The sequence below is a fragment of the Nelumbo nucifera genome, chromosome 5 (assembly GCF_055504915.1).
Source record: "Nelumbo nucifera cultivar China Antique chromosome 5, China Antique-T2T, whole genome shotgun sequence".
Lineage (NCBI taxonomy): Eukaryota > Viridiplantae > Streptophyta > Magnoliopsida > Proteales > Nelumbonaceae > Nelumbo > Nelumbo nucifera.
In genome coordinates, this window is record NC_142653.1 from 35,426,524 (window position 1) to 35,452,736 (window position 26,213).

The 26,213-nt window shown below is 37.6% G+C and overlaps 1 protein-coding gene across 4 annotated transcripts in view; it reads right to left on the bottom strand.

Annotated features, from left to right (window-relative positions):
• The window catches only part of LOC104589253 (organic solute transporter ostalpha protein (DUF300)), a 53,042-nt gene that overhangs the window by 21,117 nt on the left and 5,712 nt on the right, over positions 1-26,213 (bottom strand). The window contains exons 2-3 of one of the 4 annotated variants that reach the window (XM_088887479.1): positions 10,791-11,314; positions 10,566-10,622 (exon numbers count right to left, since the gene is read on the bottom strand). In XM_088887479.1, the coding sequence (XP_088743605.1) occupies positions 10,566-10,622; positions 10,791-11,030 (297 nt within the window). In that variant the 5' untranslated portion in view covers positions 11,031-11,314. The remainder of the gene's footprint in view (positions 1-10,565; positions 10,623-10,790; positions 11,315-26,213) is intronic. The other 3 variants (XM_010247507.3, XM_010247506.3, XM_088887480.1) reach the window with 3 other exon arrangements.

Consider the following 26,213-nt stretch of genomic DNA (forward strand, 5'->3'; position numbering starts at 1 on the left):
TTAAGACTAGATTGGTTGCTAAAGGCTACACTTAGATGTATGGTATTGACTATCTTGAGACTTTTGCTCCTATGGCCAAGATAGTTTCAATCCGGGTTTTGTTGTCCCTAGCTGCTACTTTTCATTGGCCTCTCCACTAGTTTGATGTTAAAAATGCCTTCTTGAATGGAGATCTACATGAAGAGGTCGATATGTCTTTGCCTCTAGGAGTGTATGAAAAGGAAATGCAAGGGAAAGTGTGTAAATTGCAAAAATCCATTTATGGTCTCAAATAGTCCCCTTGGGCCTGGTTTGAGAGATTCAGGTCTGCTCTTGTCTCATTTGGTTACACACAAACTCAATCTGACCATACCTTATTCTTGAAAAGAAGTAAATCTTTGGTGACTTTTCTGATTGTTTATGTTGACGACATTGTGGTCATGGGTAATTACACCCAGGAGGTCAGTAAACTCAAAATGTTTCTTAACTCTGAATATGAGATCAAGGATTTAGGAGATCTCCGGTATTTCTTGGGAATTGAAGTTGCTAGATCTATGGGTGGTATCTTCATTTCGTATGTATGTTCTTGACCTCCTAGTAGAGACTGGTAAACTTAGTGCTAAACCAACCTCCACCCCTATCGATCCCAATCAAAATCTTTCTGCTACAAATGGTGAACTTTTATCTGATAGGGGAGTGTTTCAGAGACTGCTTGGAAAGTTATTATATCTCTGCATGACTCAGCCAGATATTTCCTATGTAGTGAGTGTTATTAGTCAGTTTATGCATTCTCCCAGATATACACATTTAGCTTATGCAAAAAATGTTGTGTTACTTGAAAGGTACTCTAGGGAAAGGTATTCTATTTGCCAAACACAGACACATGAAGCTAGAGACATACAATGATGCTAATTGGGCTGGATGTATTGATGATAGGAGATTCACCTCGGGATATTGTGCTTTGGTGGCAAGGAACATTGTTTCATGGAGTAGTAAGAAACAATTTGTAGTTGCCAGATCCTCTGCTGAAGTAGAATACAGGGCAATGGCACATGTTGTGTCCGAATTACTGTAGCTGCGATCACTTTTAGAAGAATTGGGAGTTGACTATAAAAATCCAATGATGCTCTATTGTGACAACCAGGCAGCTATCAATATTGCACATAATCCTGTTCAACATGACAGAACTAAGCACATTGAGGTTGATAGGCATTTTATAAGGGAAAGAGTTTCCTCGAGAGAAGTTTGCTTGCCATTTATTGCCTCCGAAGAACAGTTGGTTAATGTTTTGACCAAGCGAGTTCCAAGAGGGAAGCTGACACACTATATAAGCAAGTTGGGCATGATTGTCATCTATGCTTAGCTTGAGGGGGAGTGTAGAGTGACTAGGCTGAATGGGCCATAGTATCTATTCTTTTATTCTTGTAGTGTGTTATTTATTTATTTGTTAATGGGCCTGTTATTTCTTTTTTTATAAGCTTACTTTATGTTTCTACTTAGCTGGCTGCACACTTAAGGGCATACTTCTAATTAGCTTAATGAATAAAGATTAACAAAAGGATTAGAGAAGGGAAAGAGGAGATTATTCGAACTCTTCTTCTTCCTCCTCTTCTTTTCTCCAACTTCTTCCTTTGTACTGTTGTCCTCTACTTTTCTCTCTAATTTTAATCAAGTTTATATCAATTTTAGAGGACTGATAGCAATATAGAGCAAAAGCCTCATAACAATCCCGCATTATCTCACAGATGAATGCAAGCCTCATAATGAAAGGAACCATCACAAAAAACATTAAAACTCAGGAACTAATCTAAAGTACAACAACTCAAATAACAAGTGACCTATACAATCAGATCCAATTATGCATCCCAAGGTTCTTGGAAAATTATAATCATGATGATTATCATTTAGGCACCATATGAAAAAAAATCTAAGTATTTATTCTACAAATGTACAGTCAAAACATCATATACTAAATCATCACATGATGGCAATGGCATACTTCAGCAAACCATCTCTCTATAAGAATTTCCATGCTGCAATTCCTATTTAGAACTATTTTGTAGATTATTTTGATATTGTTGGGTCCTTCCATGGGGATACCTTTGATGAGATTTGGATTCAATGCATTCCAACTTTGGAAGTAAGTAATATAGACAGCTATTTTAAAGAAATGCATTAGTTTGATCAACTCACTTCTACCTTCAATAAGTCAATGGATTTTGGCTCATTTCTATTATTAGAGATTGGTTTATTATTTCCAGATCCTCTCCTCCCCAAGGTGTTATAGTTAAAAATTGATCTCAAGCCATGACAAATTTATGTTCTGAAAGGTTCTATTGCAGGAAATGCAAGTCAACTGGGGATTGGAGACTGGAGAGGTTTTCAGGATTTGAAAAGGATAAGCAATTACTAATTTGCAAGGCTAATTTAGAGCTCAAGTTCTTAGCCATCTTCAAGGCCCATAATCTTTTAATCTCTTTCTTGAAGAAACTAGTAGCAGTAAGAGCTCCTTGGTTAGTGATTGGATGGATATCAAGTGGTTATGACCAATATTTTCAGAATTGGACTAGCACATAACCATTTTGGTCACTGGATCACAATTTGACCTTTTGAGTTTTGACTCAAGAAAATGTGAAAAAATAGAAAATGATTCGAGATTATCTTCAAAGATATTTTACATCAATAAGCTTAAAGCAGTAAACATTAGAGGTTATATCCCCAATTAAGACATGTCCTTTGGATGAGTTTGACCAAATCAACATTTCTAAAAATTGGACAACCCAAAAACCGTTTTGGCTGCTGGTTCCTGATTCAAAGGTCTAAATATCTGTCTGGTCCAGTGCAAGTCTAACAGTATTAGTTCTGGCAATCCATAGGGGTACTCATCAAAAACCAAACCGAACCGAGTTTCAGTTAAGTATTTTTGAAGAACCGAGTGGTTAACCAAACCAACTGGTATATATATTATAGGGTAAAAATACAAAAACCTCCCTACCGTTATAGACCTAGACAGAACACGTTAAGCTGATGCATAAATATTTTCCAAATACCCATTTTACCCTTTCGTAAAATAGCTCGTGTTCAAGGTGTCCAAATGCAAAATTTTGCCAGGTCAGCCACACATGAATTTCACCGCTTAAGTATCCAACTCCACTCAGATTTCAGAAGCAGCTTTCTTCTCCTCTTATCTGGTTCCTGGAAATCTCTTGCTTTTACGAAAACTTGGAAAGCATTTCGTTATCCTTGTCGCGTCTTCCTAGAACTCAAAAGATATTCCTTGAACTCCTTCACTTGCAAAGCTGAGTTTGTTGTATTTGCTCATAGCTAGAACTAGAAGTCGAATCCAATTAACAACCAGATTCGTATACAAAACTGTATCAATAACCATTTCTACTTATCTGTGGTTCAGATCTTCACAATAGTGTTGCTATTTCGAGCTTTCTTGACCGTGCGATGCTAGTACCTTGGGAACTTGGTGAATTACGAATGTTGCATGCGGATTGAGGTTCGGGCTTTCCTTCCCATCAGATTCAATTAATGCAGAATTATTTATCTCATATCTTTGATTATTTCATGGTACCTTCTCTGCCATTACATTGACCTTCATTCTAAATAGATTAGATACATAAATGACAAACTATTTTCGTTTATTCATTCTCCATACCCCTTCTTTTTCCTCATGCAGATTTATCTACCAAATAACTTCTGCTCTCATTCACTAATTTCACCTTTAGATCTCTATTCTATTTTCATTTTCAATCCTGTTAGTACTTATAGAGAGACTGGGCCGAATGGGCCCTAGCCCATTAGTGTCTTACTTATTAGTTCTTTCTTGTTATGTTTTTCTTATTGGGCCTTTTTTCTTTATGGGCCTTTAGCTCTTGTTTATGTTTTCTAAGTGTATTGCTGATGTGGACGCGCACTTAAGGGCAGTCTTGTAAATTATGCAACTCAAGTCTCATAAGTCTTGTGGGCAGGCTTCTCACAAACACACAAGTCTCATAAGTGTCTAGTTTAAGGGTAATACACAGAAACAGACTAATTTGAAACAATGTTTTAAAACGCGGAGGCGTGATGCGAGGCGTTCCACTACCTAGAGGCGTGAGGCGTAGTTCAAAATGCAAGAGGCGTAAGCCTCCTTAAGAGGAGGGGGGTTAGGAGGAGGAAGGGGAGGAGGATGAAGAGAAAGGGGGGATCTCATTTTTTCTTTATTTTTAATAAAAATCTTTTATATTAAGAAGAATAAAGATGCATAACATTAGTTGATAGGGGGGGTCTTGTCGAAGGACTCCCCTAACTCAAAAAGAGGTTGGACGAATTTTTAGGGAATGAGGTGGAAGGTGTACTAATTGAGATTTCAAAAGAGGGTGGGGTGGGAAAAGATAAGGAGGAGGTGCTTAAGGTGATGGAAACTGAGTTGCTAAATAATTGTGGGGATTCGGAGGGTGAAAGTAGTGACACGAAGAGTTCTGGGGAGATTGAGGAAAGAGCTGGGTTGGGGAAAGGAAGGGAAGAAAATGAAGGAGGTCTTTGAGACTATTGGTCCAAAGGCTTATAAACAAATGAGAAATTACAAAACTAAACCTCTACAAGAGAAAAAGGCAGACGGAGAGGAAGCAAAAGAAAATGGGGACTCAAGTGGAGAGGATGTAATGATCAATGAAACCCATGACATTGAAAAATCTATTGATCTAGAGACTCTGGTAAATATAGAATTGGAAGTAAATTCCTATGACTATTCTTTTTGGGGAGAAAGGATTTTGCAAGAAGGGGAATTTGAAAGAAGTGAGAACGTCAAAGAGAGATAGGACCTGTCAGGGGAGAATTATAGAAGGTGAGAAGGGGTGAAGAAGGCAAATCAGATGCTTGAGAAAAATGTAGTCTTGGAGTTAGAAAAGAATAGCTTCTTAAGTCTAAGGAGAGATGATTGTCAGAGAAGACTCCCACGATAGTTAGAAGATTCAAAAGATAGCAGAATCAAAAAATAGTTCAAGTTTCAAACGTGTTCACAAGATTGAAAGGGGGTCTATTTGGTTTGGGACTTTGGGTCTTGTCAAGAAGTCAAAGAAAATGAAAATAACTATGAAGAAAGTTTTCAGATTTCTCATCGAGAGGATGGGGATAATAAGGAGTATGCAACAAAGTGTTAAAAGGGATTGGATCTACATGTCAATGATTTTTTTGTGCTTATGGATGGGATAACATCTCAAGTGATTAGGGATCCGAAGTAGATTAGGGTTTTGTTATCTATTTGATTGATTGTTTGTTTAGGGTTGATTGGGTGCTTTTTCCATTTTGTTTTTTAGGTAGGTTGGATGGGATTTGATTTGTAATAGTTTGATTGGTTTGTTCTGTTTCTTCAGGGTGGATGATTGCTCATCATTCCCTCTTGTACTTTGTTCTTTTTCTTGAATAATTTTATTTTTTATTTATCTTCAAAAAAATGGAAAAAAAAAGAAAAAATCAGAAAAATAGAGGGGCTGCAATTTTTTTATCAATAGAAATTTGATTTTATTAATTAAATATATGTAAAAACAGTACAACTTGATGACCATAATGTCATCCCCAATAATATAAGCTAGGTTACATAGAAAAGCCTAAAACAATTGCTGCTTTGATGCCCCTTGTTCACAAGGGAGTCAACTAGCCCATTTGCACTCCTTACCCACTAGAATTCATCATCTAAATCTCTTGCAATCCTTTCAGCTTCCATGTATACATTTTTGAGAGTCCAAGGAATATTTCTATTACATCTTGCCCATGAGATAATTACTTTTGAGTCCCCTTGCACCTCTAACTGTATGAACCCTAATTGCTTTGCTAACCGGAGACCATGTATAGTCAAAGCCAACAACTCATCCTTCACAAAATTAGCCACACCAATTGACACTAAATAAAGAGCCAATAACCTGCCCTCCGAATTTCTGATTGCCCCACCTATTCCTGCCATACCCAGTTTGCCTAAGGAGCTTCCGTCAAAGATTGTACTTTTGTCCTATGCTTGCATTAGCAAGGTGGTTTGGTTTTAAATTTGATTATTAACATGTCCATAACTTATTGGAGGGCCACAGGAAAGTGTTGTGACCACATGAACTCATCAAAATCAAATCACCCAAGCATGCACTCACTGGATGATTTGGTTTTTCTTTTGATTTATAGCATTTTTTTTGGTAGAGTGAATTATAGCATGTTAGTATTTTATTGGAAGGCCACAAGAAAGTATTGTGACCTTGTGAACACATCACAACATATGTTAGGCTACCTTGGCATTTCTTGATTGTCATGAGAAGGTAGAAGACCTTAGAGGTAGTTTCTATTTTTTCTTATGTTAGTGGGTCATTTTTGTATCCTTTAGGGTAGGAACAAGGCATGCACTCATTGGATGATTTGATTTTTCATTTGATTGTTAGCATGTCTGTGTTTTATTGTAGGGTTGCAAGAAAGTGTTGTGACCATGTGAACTCATCGAAACCAAATCACCCAAGCATGCACTCATTGGGTGATTTGGTAGCTAATTTGATTGATAGCATTCTTATGTTTCATTGGAGGATTACATGAAAGTGTTGTGGTCATGTGAACTCATCTTCCAACGTGTTAGGCTACCCTAGTATTTCTAAATTGTCATACTAAGGTAGCAAACCGTAGAGGCAATCAATATTTTTTCATATGTTAGCAGGTTGTTAGTGTGTCATTTGGGATAAGTGGGTAACAACAATAGGATGCGGTACTGGATAATTTGGTTTTTCATTTGATTAATAGCATGTTTCTATTTTATTAGAGGGTCGCAAGTAAATGTTGTGGCCATGTGAACACATCGAAACCAAATTACCCAGACAAGTACTCACTAAGTGATTTTGGTTTTCATTTGATTGATAGCATGTTGTGTTTGATTCAAAGGTCAAAAGAAAGTATTGTTCCATGCAAACTCATGCTCCACATGTTAAGCTATATTTGTATTTTCTTGATCATGTCAAAGTAAAAGGAATAGACCCTAGAGGCATGCTTTTCAAGGCATCAAGGTGAGGCTAGGTGACAAGGGTTGTGGGTTGTTAGCATTTTTTGTACAATAAATTATTTGGTTGATTTATTAGAACCATTCTTTTATAAATAACTTGAGTTTTATTAATAAACTTTAATAGAGAGGCACGAGCTGCTACCTCTCTTACAAAAAGAAAGACATTTTTCTTTTTTTTATCAATAACAATGAATTTTATTAATAATTAAGAAAATCACAGTTACAAGGCAAGGAGCTAAAGAATCTTAACTCCCTACTACCCAATGTATCCCTAACCATGAAACAATTACAAAACAGCCCAAAAGATAGAATTTCTGTTCACCCCTTGCCTAGCTAGACCATCTGCCAATACATTTGCACTGGCAAAGCATCCACCATTCCATTTTCTGATCTCCTCACCCATTGAATCCTCAAATTCATATTCCTGGTTAGCCACGTTATTTTTTTTCAATTCATTCCAGCAGCACCAGATTATAGACTTTGGATTCTTTAGTGATTCTATCACCACTTTTGAATCCCCTTCAATTACCACATTTGTCAAATTTAGCTCTCTAACTATCTGCACCCCTTGAATTACAGCAAGCAGTTCCGCTTTGAGGGAGTCACCCATACCCATCAGGCCAGGAAAAAAAAAAGTGTTGTACTTTTACCTTCTCCATCTCTCAAAACCCCTCCTATTCCAGAAGGGCCTGGATTACCTCAGCTGCTCCCATCAAAGTTCAGTTTTACAAAACCTTCAAACGGAGGTACCTAGACAACCTCCACTCTGTCCTTTCTTTTAGAGCTTGTAGCAACTGCTTCTCAATTCCTCCAAATATTATAAATGGATCACACTAACCATGACACAAGTTCTGATTTCTTCCTTGCTTATCTTCTTCTCTAAGAATATTCTTGCATTCCTCTCTTCCTAGATGGTCCAAATCAAGGGTACTCTGACACATCTCCACATTATACTCCCTCTCCTCTTCAGCCAAGTAAACAAGGAGGGATCAAATAACATATTAACCTCCATTGGTAAAGTACACCTGCATCCAAACAAAGAAAAAAACCAAAGCCAAATATCCACAACAAAGGAGCAAGAAATCAGTAAATGAAGACAACTCTAATTACTGGATTTGCATAAGACACGCCAAATAGTGAAAAGATAGGACTTAGGTCTCCTCTTCTGTAGCAAGTCCATGGTATTTATCTTCCCATGAATTACTTCCCAACAAAAGGCTCTTACTCTGGGTGGGATGGGTCTACACCAAAACTCTTAAAGGGAAAGGAAGAAACTAGAAAGTCACAAAAAGTCTTGGACAAAGAAGCACAGGAAAACAAAGCCTTAGGGTTGGGGGCCCAAATACACTTATCAGGTTTACTAGGGTCCAAACAGACATCCCGAAGGAGTTAAAAGATCCATACAAGAAAAAAGTTCGTTATCCCTAAGCCCTCTACGGAAACCAAAGTCCCAATTAAGACCCACGGGATGTATTGGGGGAGCAACAAATCTTGACAATAGAACCATTTGCAGCCTCTATTAGTTTAATTTTTGCTTCTCTCTATCATTTATTATGTAGTTTTGACTCTTAAAATTTACAGGACAGCACTATAGCATTTTTTTCTTGGGTCGGTTACTTTTGATGATTTAGAACAAGAGAATAACCTAAAAGGGTCTATCTATGCATGCTTTATCATTACATAAAATAGCATTCTATATTTTATTTGAATATGATGTTTTATTATAGAAATTCCAACTATAATTGCAAAATTACATATTTGGGAGGCTTACACCTCCTGCATTCTGAACCCCGCCTCACACCTTTGGGTAATGGAATGCCACGTGTCATGGCTATGCATTTTAAAACATTGGTTATTTATTTTAACTTAAGAAAAACTATCTTATTCCTCATTCCTCCTCTCATTATAAATCAAAGAACAAAAATGAAAAAAAAGGGCTAGAAAGATATATTTAATTGTACCCAGTACATATACTTGAACCAATGCAAAATAGTTGTCAGGAGATGACTTGAACAATCTATGGACCTTACACATTATAGAAACTAAACATAGCATACATGAATCGAGTGAACATAAAAAAGCAAGAATAGAAAACACGATATAGTGATGTAATGTTCATGCATTATCACTATCATTATCAATTCCTCCCAGAGTAGGTGCTTTCTGCTGGGAAGCTATCCTTGAAAAATGTAACACTTGTGACTTACTTCAAAAGAAATGGCCTAATTGGTGTTTATCCCCACATTGGTGCATCCTATGTAAGGAGAATGGCAAGAGTTGCTTTCACATATTAGTTTCCTATCCTTTTGTATCAGAAATCTGGTGTTGGTTTTTCTCTCTTTTTGGTTGCAAGTGGCCCTCCCCTCCAAATGTGCAAAGCTTGTTTAACTCTATTTCAGTGAAGGGTCTAAAAAAGAGAGGTAAAATTTTGTAGGGATGTGTTAGCTGTATGTTGGACGGTGTGGGAGGAAAGAAATCAAAGAACTTTCCAAGAAAAAAAAAGAAACAAGAAAGCCATCGTTGAATTAATCTCTGTGAGGGTGGTACATTGGGTCAAGACTACGAAGCTCTTTGAAGGTTACTGAGCAGGAGATATCATTAGAAATTGGAAAGAAGTGACATGGTCTGATCCCTTGAATACTTCCCCTATTCCAGCTTGGACTCCTCCAACTATGTGGTTCATTAAGTTGAACTTTGATGGCAGCAATGAAGGAAACCCAAGCCCTTCAGGTATAGGTGGACTGTTCAGGGATGAAGAAGGTCGAATTATTGCAATGTTTTCAGTATAGGTTGGGAGATTCTCTGAGAGCTGAAATTTTGGCAATTTTGGAAGGCATTAAAAGAGCCCAGCAGCTGAATATTAAAAAACTGCTGGTGGAAGGCGACTCTAGGTTGGTTGTTAGTTGACTGCAGAAGGAAGACTTCAGTCTGTGGAAGTTTTAAATGAGTAAAAGAAAATTAACCAGCTAACTCGGAAAATGGAAATTCAGTTTCAGTGGTCCAAGAGGAGTGCTAATTCTATGGCAGATTCCTTGGCCAAACAAGGGGTGGGAAGAGCTAATCTCTTTTGGGCATTGCTGTAATTTGTTTTCTAATTTTAGGGAGGGCTAAGTGATTTTACTCCTCCCTGTTGTAACTTTCTCTTTTCTATTCTTCTTAATAAAAGTTTCTGTTATCGATAAAAAAAATTAAAAAAAAAACTACAAACCATCATCTGGTAACTATAAATAAACCTTATCCTCTAGGAGCAACCCCTATATAATGATACAATTAGTGAACAAGTCTACCATATTGAGGATGATATGTTTTTCAATGTTGAATTATAGAGTGTATATGTGTACATTCTTTATCAATCTTTACCTAGTAGAGCCATTGCATCCTTAATAACACTTTCTCACCAAATAAAAATGTCTAAATGCAATTTGTTTACAAGTTTAAATCACCCAATCATGTACCATGATGCAAAGAATAATAAAAAAAATAACTTCTAGATTGATTATCCTATGGTTAGAAGTTAAAAAAATTGAAAGCAAAAAACCAAGAGCATGAAAAAGAGTAGTATAGAGCTTACTGATTCCAAAGCATAAACGGGAACCATCAAAACGAGTCCAATTAAAAACTTTTGTTCCTGAAATAAAATAGTAATTATGTTATTATAGATCTTGAAGGATGGCATAAATAAAATATGCAAATCTAATAGCAAGGCTTCATACAAAATGCACAATATTTCATTGGTGACCATATGAAACCACAAAATGGAACAAAACTTCTAATCTAAAAGGAATACAAGGATAACCTCAGGCTGATTGTATGCAGCTATATGTTCAAATATGAGAAACAAGGAAAGTGCAAGTGCGACAACTACAAAAATAGCTGCACTGAGGATTGGCCAGCTGTACGATGTGTTTGACTCAGTCCCCAAGTTAAGTGACCACAGTTTTGCCGATCGACTAGAAGACTCAGCCAGACTGACAAGGAAAAACATAGAATATAGAACTTCCCTCCATGCCATTGAAAAGATCCTTGGGAACCGCATGCCCTGAAGTTTGTTTCAGTTAATAAGCACTGAAGGATGTACAACAATCCCAATCTGCTTTCTTAGTACCATTTAACCATCAGAAAGATTGCCTTCAATTCGCCTCAATTTTGAGAGAATGCCCTTTTCTTAAATAACTCAATTCTGCCTTTTGAAAATGCCATCCTACCAAAAAGTGCTTCAAGATTATAGTTCAATAAATTTTTCAATGCTCTCGAGATAGTAGCTGCCCAATAAAGAATATATGAGGTAACTATTGCCACATGAGTGCATCAGAAATCAATCTACACAATAGCAAAAGAGAAAATCAGCCAGCATAACAATTGTACTGATGACAGATCACATCCCACAGTTAGAAATGGCAATGGAAGAATTTTCAAATTCTACTGAACTATAGTTGAAAACATGGGACTTCTAACTTTCCTAATGCATGAAGCAATAAAACATAATTATCTGAAATTGGATTCAAGAAAACCCATCAAACAATATATATACTTTCCCAAGGAGTTGGAGAAATGACTAATATGCAAGTTACTATAGTTTCAAATAACACAAAATAAGGACCAGAATAATAGATTAAGTAGATCACAATTCACAACTAGGTATCCTCTCCAAAACAGAACAGTTCTATAATCTTTAGCCAACGTTATTCATAGACTGAGATAACATTAAGCACCTAAAGAAATTCAGTAACAAAGAGATTTTCCAAAGTTATTATCCTGAAGATGTGGGATATATACGAAGTGAACTAAATTATGTAGTTACATTCTTTAAAGATTACAAAATGCAAGGGAAATTGTTTAGTTTGATTGTTAATACAAAATAAACAACTTGCCTTTTCTCTCTCCTTTTTCGTCATTCAAATTATTTTTTTTATCACAAGTTAGTCTGATGGTATCACAGTCACATCACTAATTTGATCAATTGATCCCACATTTTTATGTTTTATCAATAGGTTATAAGATGGCATTACTGTAATGAAAAAAAAAAGACAATCTTCTATCTAACTATACAAGGGCTGCAAGTACTCTACTCCTGCCCTTTTCTTTTTGATATTATGAAGGAACTCACATCTGTTGTGACCGTGAACGAATGCCCCCAATAAAATATGAACACACCAGAATTTTTTTATAAGCATCAAATATAAACATCATTAATGGAGAGAGAAAACCAGCCAGCTTGACATAGTGAGTGGGCCAAGTACAACACATCCTCTACATCCCAAAAAAATACAGCAAAGATAACCAACAAAAAAGATGGGAGAAAACTTATAAGTTACAGCCCAGTCCTGGGCAACCCTAATCCTAACAAACCTTTCCTACCCCCAACCTAGCCAAAAATCAGCTAACATATTTGCACTCCTGTGTACCCAAATGAATGAGATGTTCAATCTGGTACCCAAGGAAAGAGCCAATCTCACCAGGATTCTAAATTGCCAAGGAACTTGATCCGGAGAATTCATCCATCTAATGACAGTTTGGCAATCCCCTTCAACTATTATATTCGTAAAACCCTGCTAATCTACCAGTTTAATGCCTTGCACTAAAACTAACAGTTCTGCCCTTGAGGAGATTACAAAACCAGCCAGTCCTGAGTAGCTGAGAATTACATTACAACCAGAGTCCCTAACCACTCCTCCCACTCCAGAAGTCCCAGGATTTCCAAGACAGCACCCATCAAAGTTTAATTTGTAGCTTCCTTCTCCAGGTGGGGCTGTGGGCACCAATCCACCACCCTTTCTTGTTGTACCCTGTTGTTAAAATCCACAATAAAGTTCCAACCTCTTAGCATATCATTCAGCTTTATCCCAATAAAATCTTTATTGATCTGAGCCGAGTGAGCAGCCCTTACAGTTGTAAGTTCAATTATCTCCTCCACTTCCTTTTATTTTTCTTCAAAGATTTGACATTCCTTTCACACTACAAACCCTAAAGCACTGCCCCTCTCACACACTGCCACCAAGTTTTCGTTGTGTAGAGCATCTCAAAAAACGTGGCTTAAACAGGTCCACCACATTAGAAGGTGCCCACACTTCTCCCATCAAAGAGCAAAAATGATGCCAAATCTTTGAAGCATGGGGGCAGTGCAAAAAAATATGTTGAAACTCTCCCCATTCTTCCAGCAAAGGACACAAACATGAGGAGAAAGGAACCAATTTTCACACTTACTTTGGAGTCTATCACAGGTGTTCAAAATCTGCTTAGCAGCCTCCCAACAAAAAAAAAAAAAAACCTTTATTTTAGGGGGAATTAGACTGGACCACAATTCTTTAGCAGGGAAGGACAGATTTTCATCTTGGTTCACAAGGACCTTAGAAAGTGAGAACAAGTGAAGTTGCCTTTAGTAGATGGGACCCAAGCCCTCTCATCAACCCCCGAAGAGGATAGGACAAGGTCTTGAAGTTGATCAAAGGAATCAGCTCAATTGTTCCAAAGTCTCTTAACAGTCTCCTTAAACCCAAGTTCCAACTGAACCAGATTCATTAAAAGAACACATATCAGCAAAGGTTCTTTTTTTTTTTTTTGATGAATAACAGAAATCAATTTATTAATGGACAATAAAATTACAACAATCTGAGAAGAGGTAAAGAGGCTTTACTCTCCCGAAGAAGAAAACAGAAAAGGAGATTACAATACAGCCAAAACATCTGTTCCCTTCCCACCCCTTGTTTCGCCAATGTATCTGCAAAAGCATTTGCAGTCCTCTTCACCCATTGAAACTGAACCTCCAACCCCCTATTTAGCCATATAGCGTCTCTTCTCTCATTTGCATATTTCCACAGTTCATTGTCCTTCTGTAACCAGCTTTTAGTCTCCTTCAACAATTAGTCTATGAATACTCAGCTCCTTTGTCTTTCTTAAACCTTCCATTAAGGCACATATCTCAGCTCTGAGAGAGTCACCATTCCCAATGGGGCCTGAAAACAAATCACCTTTCCATTCTCATCTCTGAATACCCCACCAACACCTGAGAGCCTACGACTACCTTCACTACTACCATCAAAATTTAATTTTACACACCTTGGGCCTGGTGGAGACCACAAGGGAGAGGCAACTGATGAAAAAGGAGCAAAATTTGCCACTTCCAACCAGCTATTCAGCAGCATACCTATAGAGATATCAGCCAACATATCCATAGACTTCAGCCAATGCACCACCCTAACCATTATTACCTCAATGATACCTTCTTTTTTCCTTTCCTTATCAAACAAGGTCCTAGAGTTTCTATCTTCCCATATAGTCCAACAAATGGCAGCCTTCACACACCTCCGCATAACCCTACTCCTTTTCTTAGGCCATCTAAGGAAAGAAGTGGCAAACAAGCTTCGTATATCTGGTGGAGGAGTCCACCTGCAACCACAATGGTTCTGTTTTTTAAATTTGACAATTTGTACATTCTTGGGAGCGAATGGCAAACAGGAGAACCCCCCCCCCCCCACCAAGTATCCTCCCAAAATTTTACCCCTTGTCCTGAAATGACATCAAATCTTATTTGTTGTAAAAAAAGTTGGAAGTAAAGACAGAATTGCTTTCCACAGGCTTCTAGCATTAGCTCTTCTACACAACCCAGATTCCCAACCATTGGAGTGCAAACCATGAATACTTTCGATTACTGAATGCCACAAAACCTCCCTCTCCTTTGAGAATTTCTTTTTTTATCAATAACAGAACCAATTCTATTAAAATAAGAAATTTAGTACAAAAAGGGAGAAAGATTACAGTACAGCCCAAAATAAATTATTCCTTGCCACCCTTTGTTTAGCAAGTGTATGAGTTGCAGAATTTGCTTCTCTTTGACCCAATTACAAGACACCTCTACTCCTTGCAGCAATTCAACAGCTTTCCTCTTCTCATGAATGCAGCACCACCATCCCTCTTCCTCCTTTTTTTCGGAGGCAACTAATTGCAAGCTTCGAATCACTGTCTATTACCAACTCCCTGATATTCAGGTCTTTAGCCTTCTGAATCTCTTCCATAACAGCCACAATTTCAGCTCTTAAGGAATCCCCTTCACCAATTGGGCCTGAGAATAGTGAAATGATGTTTCCTTCTTCATTCCTAAAAACTCCTCCTATACCAGAAGGGCCTGGATTACCTTCACTGCTACCATCAAAGTTTAATGAAACCACTAGAGGGTGGGGACCACAAAGGCTTAACCACCTCCTTAATTGGAGAACAATCAAACACCTCCCTCCACTTTCTCATCACCTCAATGCCGGAAACGTCTCTAAAAATCTCCAATGACTTTACCTAATGGACTACCTTTATGGTGATAGCTTCGATGACAGCTTCTTCACTTCTTGTTTTTTCATGGAGGAGTCCTTGATTCCTCTCCTCCCAAATTGTCCAACACACCGCAGCACTTGTACATCGCCACAATATTCTTCCCCTCTTCTTTGACCAGCTTAGGAAATTGGAAGCGAATAGACTTTGTACACTAGGAGGGTTCCACCTGCATCTATACAAAGAAAAGAACCATTCCCAATTTGAAGAAGAAAAAAGGTAGGAAATTAATAAGTGATGGCAATTCTCACCATTAACTTTACAAAGGGAGCACCAGTGAGGGGAAAGGAACCAATTGGGTCTTTTTCTTTGTAGTAACTAACAAGTATTAATCCCTCTCCTTTGAGAATCTCCACAACCATTTACATAACAAAGCCATCTTTTTCCCCATCAACCTTCCTATCCCCAAAACCCCCAGCTTATCTAATTAACTTCTCCAACTTTTGCACTACTTTCTTTGGGGCCTGAAAAACTAAAAAGAAAAAGAAAATTGGAAGACTAGACAAGGTAGATTTAATCAAGGTCAGCCTTCCCCCTTTTGAAATGTAATTTTTTTCCAAGAAGCTAGCCTTTTTTACAAATCTCTCAATAGCTCCATCCCAAAAGGCCAAATCCTTAGGATTCCCCCCAAAAGGCTAAATCCTTAGGATCCCCCCCAAAAAGCTTCTAAATATTTTAGAAGGCACTCCCTAGTATCACAACCCAGAATAACCGCACATTCCTCCACCTCACAACTCTCCAAATTAATCCCCACCAAATTGCACTTGGCTTGATTGACTTTCAACCCAAATACCTTATCTACTAACTCCAGGACTCACCTCAAAACTCGCACATCCTAAAAGCCCCAAAACTCCCCTAAAATCAAGGTATCATCTACAAATTGCAAATGCTACACCACCTGTTCTTGCCTGTCCACTCTAAAGCCATGAAACAACCCTCATTATTTTTATGAATAACAAAAACTGATTCATTAAAATATTAAAGAAATGTGTACAAAGAGGATAGAGGGAGAGAGAAACTTTCTTAACTCTCCCTTACCTAGATAACATGATTACAAGATTACAATACAGCCCAAAACAAATGATCCCTTCCCACCCCCTACTTTGCTAATGTACCAACAAAAGAGTTAGTATTCCTTTCCACCCATTGCACATTGATTTCCATTCCTTGAGACGGCCATTTACTCCTTTTCTCAATAATATAGTTCCACCATCCAGCCTCTTCTGTTTGCAGCCACTCAATAACTAACTTTGAGTGCCCCTCAATTAATAGCTTATGAACATGTAGCTCTTTAGCACTTTGGAGGCCTTCCAACACAACCATTATTTCAGCCCTTAGAGAATCTCCCACACCAATTGGACCCAAGTAGATGGCAATGATTCTTCCATCCTCATTTCTGAAAACTCCTATGCTAAAAGGAGCCAGAATTCGTTCACTACTCACATCAAAATTCAGCTTAATAAAACTGTGTGAAGGTGGAGACTAACTTGGTCCTAAAACAACCTTGAAAGGAGTGGAGTTAGCAACTTCTTTCCAATTTCTCACCAAATCATCTACATTGACCCCCTCAAAGAGATCCAGAGACTTCACCCAATGGATCACCCAAATTGTAATGACATCAATTAGGGCATCTCTACTACTTTCCTTATAAAGAAAAATCCTCTGATTCCTTTCTTCCAAAACTGTCCAATACACAGCCGCCTTTCTGCTTCTCCATAACAATCTTCCTCTCTTCTTTGGCCAACTAACAAAGGTAAGAGGGCAAACAAGCTTTGTGCGTCTAGCGGAGGGTTCCACATGCACCCAAAAAGAGAGAGAAACCATTCCCAAATTGAAGAAATAAAAGGGTAGGAGATGAATAAGTGGCAGCAAGATCCACCTTCAGCCTTATAAAGAGAACACCAATTGGGGGATAAGCACCAATAAGGTCTTTCTCTTTGAAGTAAATCATAGGTGTTAATTCTCTCTAGAAAGGCTTCTCAACAGAAAGCTCCAACTTGAGGAGGGATAGGCTTACTCCAAATCTCCTTAATAGGAAAAGGCATCCCTAGGTTATCCCTTGGTTGAACTAAGGATGAGAATAACAAGGCATAGGAGAGGATTCAGAAGAAAAATAGTCCAAATTCGACAAACCTTTTTAGTGGGATCCAAGAAAACCCCTTCCAACCTTTGGAGAAGTGACAAGACAACACTTAATTTCGACTCACGTGGCCCTCTCCTAAATCCCAAGTCCTAGTCAAACCCAAACATTGAAATAGAGGGAACAAGGAAAGAAGAAATAGGTTCACCCCTATGGTTGAAAATGGCATAAAGCGAGGGGAACTACTCATTCAAATGAGAACTACCCAACCAAACATGTTCCCTAAATTTGACTAGATTTTCGGAGCAAGGATTATACCTAACAAATGACAAGAAAGATAGTAAAATTCCATGGATGGATTTCCAAGGAGAAGCACTAGTAGCCCTAGCCAAAATCCGAGAAGCTGCAAGCCCATGAATACTGATGATTACTTTTGTTCGCAAATAGTCTCTATCCATTGGAAGTCTCTACAACCATTACCCTAACAAAGCACCATTCCTTTCTTGGATGTTCTCTAACTCTAATCCACTAAACTTCTTGCTGCTAACCACTTCCCACCTTTCTCTATGGTCCTTCTTCTCCTCACCTGGTTTCCAAAGAAAGTCTCTCATCAATTTTTCTAGACTTCTACTAACCCCTTCATGAATCCTAAGCACTAATGGAAAATGCACCAATAAGTTGGCAAGTGTAGACCTAATAAGAAAAATCCTTCCCCCAAAGAGTAGCTCCTCTTCCAAGATGTCAACTTCTTTGTGAATGTTTCGACCACAGGATTCCAAAAATTACTTCCTCTTAGATTATCCCCCAAAGATAATCCCAAATAGGTCAAAGGCTACTAAGCCACCTCATATCCCAAAACCTGGGCACCTTCAACAATCTCCCTCTCTTCCATATTTATACCAAAAAAGTAGCTTTTATCAAAATTGATTTTCAAATTAGATATCCACTCAAAGACTTGTACCAACATTTCAAATCCTTACTCACCCATGATTACCACCATCATAGAACAAAAAAGTATCACCAACAAACTTCAAGTGGGTAATTAACACCTTCCTACCTACTCTCCAACCCTCACCAAATTCTTATCATCAGCCCTAGTCACAAGTCTTCCAAGCACATATGTAATCAATGTGAAAAGAAAGGGAGAAAGGGAATCCCCTTGTCTTAAAGCTCTTAGCACTAGAAGGTGATCCACCACTAATCCATCCATTAATAAAATCGAATAATGACAAGTCTTAATGCATCCTAAGTTTCTCATCACCAAAACTAAGTTTCTCATTACCTCAAGCAAGAAGACCCAATTCACCAAATCATAAGCCTTTTCTAGATCAAGTTTGTAAATAAAGCCCATCTTTCTAATCCTTCTTATCTCCTCAACACTTTCATTAGCAATTAAGATTTGCTCAATGATTTGTCTGTCCTTTACAAAAGCCCTTTGGAAAGGTGAAATTATGGAAGGGAGTACCACTCTAATCCTTTGGGAGAGAACCTTGACAATGGTTTTGTACAAGCTATTGGCCAAACTAACCGGCCCGAAATCATTTAGGTGCAAAACATCAACTACTTTGGAACCAATGCAATAAATATTGAGTTGAGCACGAGGTTAATCACTGCCCTTTCATAATACTCTTCAAACACCTTCCACAAATCATCTTTCAACACTTCCCAGCCTTGATAGAATGCCAATAGTTAAACCATTCAGTCCAAGAGCACTAGATCTATCCATAGAGAACACTACCTCTTTAATTTCACTTATATCAAACCTTCTTTCAATCCAAGCCCTAGAATCCTCCGATAATCTAGAAGACCATTCCAAACCCTCAACCCATACTTTCTCATTCAATGGTCTCCTACTCCATCTCATTTTGTTGGGAAATAGTTCTACCATCAGTTCTTTTTAACAATTTACTCAAAACCTTTGCCACCAAAATAAATAACATAGGGGAAAGCAAGTCACCTTGTCGAATTCCCCTAGTTGCCTCAAAAAAATCCTTTTGAGAACCATTAATTAGGATAGGGAAATGTGTGGTTTTTTAACACCCCATTATCAACTTTACCCATCTATTACCGAAATCCATTTGTCCCATCACCCACCGCAAAAAAAAAAAAAAAAAAAAAAAACAATCTACATGGTCATGGGCTTTCTCCAAGTCCAATTTGAACACAAAGCCTTTTTCCCTACCTTTCTAAAATCCTCCAACACCTCATTAGCTATAAGAATTTGATCTAAACTTTGTCTATTTTTGACAAAAGCCCCTTGTTCACTTGAAACCAGAGTGCAGAACCTCCTTCAATCTTAACAAAAGCACCTTGGCCAAAATTCTGTATAAACTTTTTGTAAGACCTATTGGCCTAAAAGCATTAGTGGAAACAGCCCCCACATTTTTTGGAATTAGGGAAAAAAAAGTGGTATTCATTCCTCTCCCCACCTCCTTCCATGAGAAACATTACTTTCCACAAATCCTCCTTAACGGTATCCCAACATTCTTGGTAGAAGGTCAATGTATCTACACCCAAACCTTATCACCACTTAAAACTCATAAGTTCACAGCCCTCCATTTGGATTCTATCACACAATAGTCCCTCTAGCATAAGATTTAAGGGGTTATTTGAGATATTCAAGGCCCTAAGATGGGAAGTTAAAAGCGACTCCATTTCCTCATTCTATATTTCTACCCCATTCGCTACAATTGTTGGAAACGCATTCTCCTTTCTTCTCTCATTTTCTAAAAAATGAAAATATTTACTATTTCCATCCCCCTCCTTCGACCACTTGCATCTTGACTTTTGCTGCCAATAAATTTCCTCCCTTCTTAAAATTGTCTCCAATTCTGCCCTCATATTCAATCATTTCCTCCTCTCCTCTTCTCACAAACCCTTTCCCTCCTCCCTCTCACCACATCCCATCTCCTCAACTTGTCTTAGCAACTCCAACTTTTATTCCTCAATTCTCCCAAGCACTTGGGTATTCCACATTTTCAACTTATTTGACCAATCTCAACTTTTACATAAACTGAAAATCTGTCCTTCCCTCCACTTGCCCTTCTTTCCACCACTTGTCAATGTTTTCTTTGAAACTAGAGTGAGTTGTCCACATATCATCAAACCTAAAGGGTAAGGGGACCAAAATTCACCTCATCTGATTGCAGTTGCAAAGGTCAATGATCTGAAGTTAGTCTAGTTAGGGTTTTAACTTCCACTGACCCAAAATGCTCCCCCAATCTAAATTAACTAAAAGCCTATCCAGCTTGCAACAAACCGGATTTTCCTGTAAATTGAACCAAGTGAAATGAGCATTTAGCAAAGGGATGTCTCTAAGCAAACTGTCCTTTTTGTGATTCTAGAAGAGTTTCCAACATTTTTTTCCACACAAAAACGAATGGTGTTGATATCTCCAGCAATACACCAAACTCCTTCACAAATTCTGCATAGACTATAGAGTTCTACCCAATGACTTTCCTTGTCTCTATACGAATTAGGTCCATACACGTTGGTCATCCACCACTCAAAACTGCTGCCCTTTTCTTTTGAACCTCACAGTTAGTGAGTAGTTACCCACCACTTCCTCCATCCCCTCCCAACAATTACTATCCCAAGCAATCACCATTCCACCTGTAAGTCCCAAGGAAGGTAAAAAAGCCCACTGTCTATACCTTGAACCCAATACTTCTCATCCAAGCCCCATTTATTGATTCAACTTTTGTCTCTTGTAACAAGATCGTTGATGGTTTGACCCTTCTAAATAAATCCTTTGTAATTCTTCTCTTCATGCAGTTCCTAGTCCTCCTACATTCCAGCTTAGTACTTTCATTGGTTATCCTCCAGCCCAATTTCCCCACTCCTCTTGCGAGAAAAGGTTTTAATTGAACTGATACTTGAAGAGGTAAGAATTTCCGCCTCTGATCTTCTCTTCCTAGATTTAGCCGCCTTCTCCTCTTTTTGTTCCACCATCTGAATATCCATCTCCTTGGAAATAATTTCCAAATTCCCTAGCAATTACCTCCACTATTCTCTCCTCCCTCAAACTCTCCCCTTCCCCTTCCTTACCTGAAGTAACAGACAAATCCAATAAACCCTCAGCCTCTCCTACAAAAACGCCCTCCTCTCTCAAACCCTCTTCTACATATTCCTCCATTAATTTCCAAATCCCTTTCCCCATAACAATAACATCTTCAAATCCCTCCCTCTCTTCTCCCTCCTGAACCTCCTAATCCCTAGTGGACTGTGTTTTTTCAAAGCAATTATGTCTTTCTACTTCCCCTTCTTTATTCAAGTCAGAGTCAGGAGAACAAGCAGGTAAGTTAAGGGGAAGAACCGAAGGGGAGTGGGGAGAATTAATACCTGTCGAACAAGGAAGGACTGACTCGAGAGTTTGAGTGAAGACAACAGACACAGTTTGGTGGATCCAGCTCCTCTTTTCCAAAGGAATTTTGTCGCTCTCCAGCGTTTTAAATAAATTCAAGACATCACATCAACTAGTTTTTTTCAATCACTGGTGTGTTTATATTTCATTGGCGATCGCATGCGACCAAGATCACAAACAGATTTTTCTAATATAGCAGCATCCAATGATAACAATTCAACAAGTCTCGCCTTGCAATGCAACTCAAGAAAGTCAAAAGTAGAAAGATCCCATGAAGCTATAGTACACATACCTATAAACCTATTACAAGTTACAAAGAACCCATCAACATCTCTAGAGTTTCACATCTAAGAATGAATCCAAAACACCTACTAAAAATCCAACTCAAGAAACAATAAGAATTCAACAAAACACTTGAGACATTATTTAAGCAACCAACCAAAACATTAGCCCCCATGAAACGTTTGAAACTTATTGGATGTGATGTAGGCTTATTGAGGAACAATATATTTCTTCCAGGAATCCAAACAAAACCAGGCTTATTGAGGAACACTTGTCATGCAAATCAAGTATCAACAAAAAAGCTCCACGCATCAAACCCTAGAAAATCAACCACGCTAGCTGAACTCAAAAAATCACCATTTCATGTCTGAATTAAATAAGGATAAAATGCAGAGATTTTCATAGAGAGTATACGCTCACAACTTACATTCAAAAATTTGAGGTACATTCCTATTATTCTGATTCTCTTTTTCCTTCGCATGAAAGAGTGAAAGAGAGAGATTCAAAGAGGGATAATGAAACGAACTAAAAACTGATTTTGCTTCAACAGTTTAGGAACCTTATTACAAGTTGGATTAGTTTAGACACGTGGCTTATTGGGACCAAATTGGGCATGCGTCGTCAGTCGCCGAGTTCGCGAACTTGTGGATTAAGGTTTGGTTGTCGAGAAGGTGGCGTAGAGTCATTAACTAGACCCAAGAACAAAGAATAATAAATGTTTATCTATTGTGAAACAGTGAAGGGGTGGCCACGAGACGCGTTTCTAACAATTATTCGAGTTCGAAACTTGTTTTAAAGTCTAATATATAGCTTCTTTATGTCTAATATAATAAATAAATATTTTTTACTATATACATAATAATATTTTATATATATAAGAAATAATTTTTACTATATATAATAAAATTTTATATATAATATTTCTATTTTATTTTTATGTATAATAGTAAATAATTTTTATAATTCTTTTTTGTATGAAAATAAAAACATTTTTTATTTTTTATATGTATAATAATAAACAATTTTTATAATTCTTACTTTTTGTATGTAAAACAAAAAATATTTTTATATGTATAATTTTTGTTTTTAAAAAAACAGTTGACTTGAAGTCAAGCTTGAGCCAAGCCAAGCTCAAACTTGCGAGCTTTGAACCAAATCAAGCTCGAGCTCAAGTCTTTAGCTCGAATCGAGCTTGAGTTCGAGCTCGAGCCTAACACAGTTTCAGCGGGTCAATCTCAAATAACCAAATATTTGGCTTGGTTTGGCTCAGCTCGAATATACTCCTAGATGCTTTATCTTACATTGTATACAATATACCGGACAATGATTCACATTGGTGAGGAATGTATGCCATTTGATCAAATGGGGGACAAAACTTGTGAAATTCTTGGATAAAAGAATACCAAGTAGCTAGAACCAGATATGATATCTGAAATTTTTTTGCTAACGAGGGGTTATTTATAATTCCCATTAGTTCCTTGTATTTTGGGCCTACTGCCACTTTGGTCCTCAAACTTTAAAATGTGATAATTCAGTATCCAAACTTTCAAAACATGTCAATCCAGTATCAATTGTTAACTAACCATTAAGTGGCATCTGAAAAAACACAAATGCCCCTTCGAGTGTCATCTAATTCTCTTTTTATCAACCATTCAAACATTGACAAGGATTTGGTACTGTTTTTTTATGTCTTTTCAAATGCCACTTAACAGTTGGTTAACGGGCTGATTAACGACAGGGACCAGTGTGGCATTAGGCCTAAAGTACAAGGCATTACTCAGGAATTTCCCCTTATCAAAAGGATGCATTTGCTTTTAGGCAATTTATATAAAAATAAAAAAGAATAATCTACGATCATTTTTTTGGTTTCCAATTTAACCAAAATTTTGGAACGTTTCAGCCAAAAAATTGATATATTCCATTGTAAGGTCTGCATTGTAACCACTCAATCCAAAAAATTAATTTGCCCATAGATGACAATATTGGAGAATTTATTGCCCAAAATACCCATCAAAAAATTGGTGCTCATTGGATAAAACTTTTCAAATATTGAGTTGTTTTTTACTTTTTAAAAACACAAAGTAAAAGCACGAAAAGGATCGAAAAGTGCAAGGTATGAAAAATCAATTCCATGCTTTTAGGCACCCAAAGGGTGGAGCCAAGTATATTGGTGGGATCCAATTTTGACGGTAGTAATGAACAGTAGTGATAAACAGAAGTGGTATGATGAATATGCAGCGGGGTGTAATACATAGAAATTAGAAAGATAAAGATAAACAATACTCAAAGAAACTTAGTATTCATAAATCTTTCACAATACTTACAGAAAATATAGCACACACAGCTTACAGCGGTTCAGCGCACAGCGCGACAAAGATTACAAAATGCTCTGACAAATACAACACTCAACACAAAAGCACTAAGAAAACAATATTCAAATAAGACTAGAGGACTTATGAATTTTACACCCAAAATCTTGCACACCCAAAGAGACACACCTTTATTCGATCTTATCACTAAGGCATCTAGTTTTTAGATACCTTTTATCTTTTCTTACTACGCATCTTAATTATTGAGATGCTTCCTTATCACCTTCTTGTCCTATTAAGAATAGCTGCCGATTCTTTTACTGGACTAGAACCCCAATCGGACAACCTAGACACCTGCCGTTTTTACCAAGGATAGAATCCTTGAGCCAAAGTCGTAGTCGCGTTGTAGGACGAAGAGAATAAGGCCGTGAAAGTTGACTGAACATATTTGGTGAAGTAAAAGAATAGGATGAAGAAGTTATTTAGGTCCTCCTCTAGTACCCCTGAAGACTCGGGTGAGTGTAGTAGCAATACATCCTTAGCCAAGTCCATATCTATAAAAAATATGGAAGAAGTAAATTATGATAATATAGAAAAACCCTTGCACAACTACACTATCCCAAAGATTGCACCATCCGAAATATATAAAAAATGAATATTCAGTTTAAAAACATATCTGAATATTAGAACTGTAGAAAGAACCATTGCCTTGGGAAACAAAGCAGAAAGCTTCTCCCTAGTAGACAAGAAGATAATAGAAGCTTATAGGAAAAGAACTTATTGTAATTTTATACATTTCGGCTTAATACAAGTCGCTATTAAACCATTAACCAGAACCGGTTTACAGACAACTGCTCTAGCTTGTCTAACCGGTTCTAAACATAATAGAATCGAACAGTAGTGATAAAAAAAACATAGTGTTTGCCATTTCTGGTCTGCTGCCATACTGTGCGAAAAGGGTTGATCAATTAAGGACAGCATTGGGGTTCAAGGAATAGACAATAGGCCTTCATGAGGGAGCAAAGAAGGCTAAAATGAGAGGGGCTAAGAGTTCTCCGTTGGGGTAATGGAGAAAGATCAGGCCATGGCGTGGTATCATTCCACTTTAGTATATATACTAGTGGGGAATCATGCGATGCCCAAGCTTTGTTAAAAGAATTTGAAGCAAAAGGAGCTAGGGGTGCAACTTGGGTGGACCCAACTTGAGCCCAATCTAGCTCAATCAAAGTTTTTTTCACAAGTTGGTGATGAACAGTAGTAGTGAACAGTAGTGAGAAACAGAAGTGGTATGATGAATATGCAGCGGGGTGTTATACATAGAAATTAGAAAGATAAAGATAAACAATACCCGAAGAAAATTAGTATTCGGAAATCTTTAATAATACTTATAGAAATATAGCACACACAGCTTACAGTGGTACAGCGCACAGCACGACAAAGATTACAAAACGCTCTCACAAATACAACATTCAACTCAAAAACACTCAGAAAACAGTATTCAAACAAGACTAGAGGACTTGTGAATTTTACACCCAAAATCTTGCACACCCTTGCTATGGGAGGAGAGTGGTTTATATAGTGATGGACAAGCTTTCCAGAGAGACGCACCTTTATTCGATCTTATCGCTAAGGCATCTGATTTTTATATACCTTTTATCTTTTCTTACTGCACATCTTAATTATTGAGATGCTTCCTTATCACCTTCTAGTCCTATTAGGAACAGCTGTTGATTCTTTCAATGTTTCAGATGAGATGGAATCTTCAAACAGTGTCTTGTTCGTGGTGCGGGCTGAGAGCAGACACTTTCTGTCTCGAGGTCTTTTGAGATTCCTTTACTTTTCTCCTTCATCTTTTCAGCCATTCGT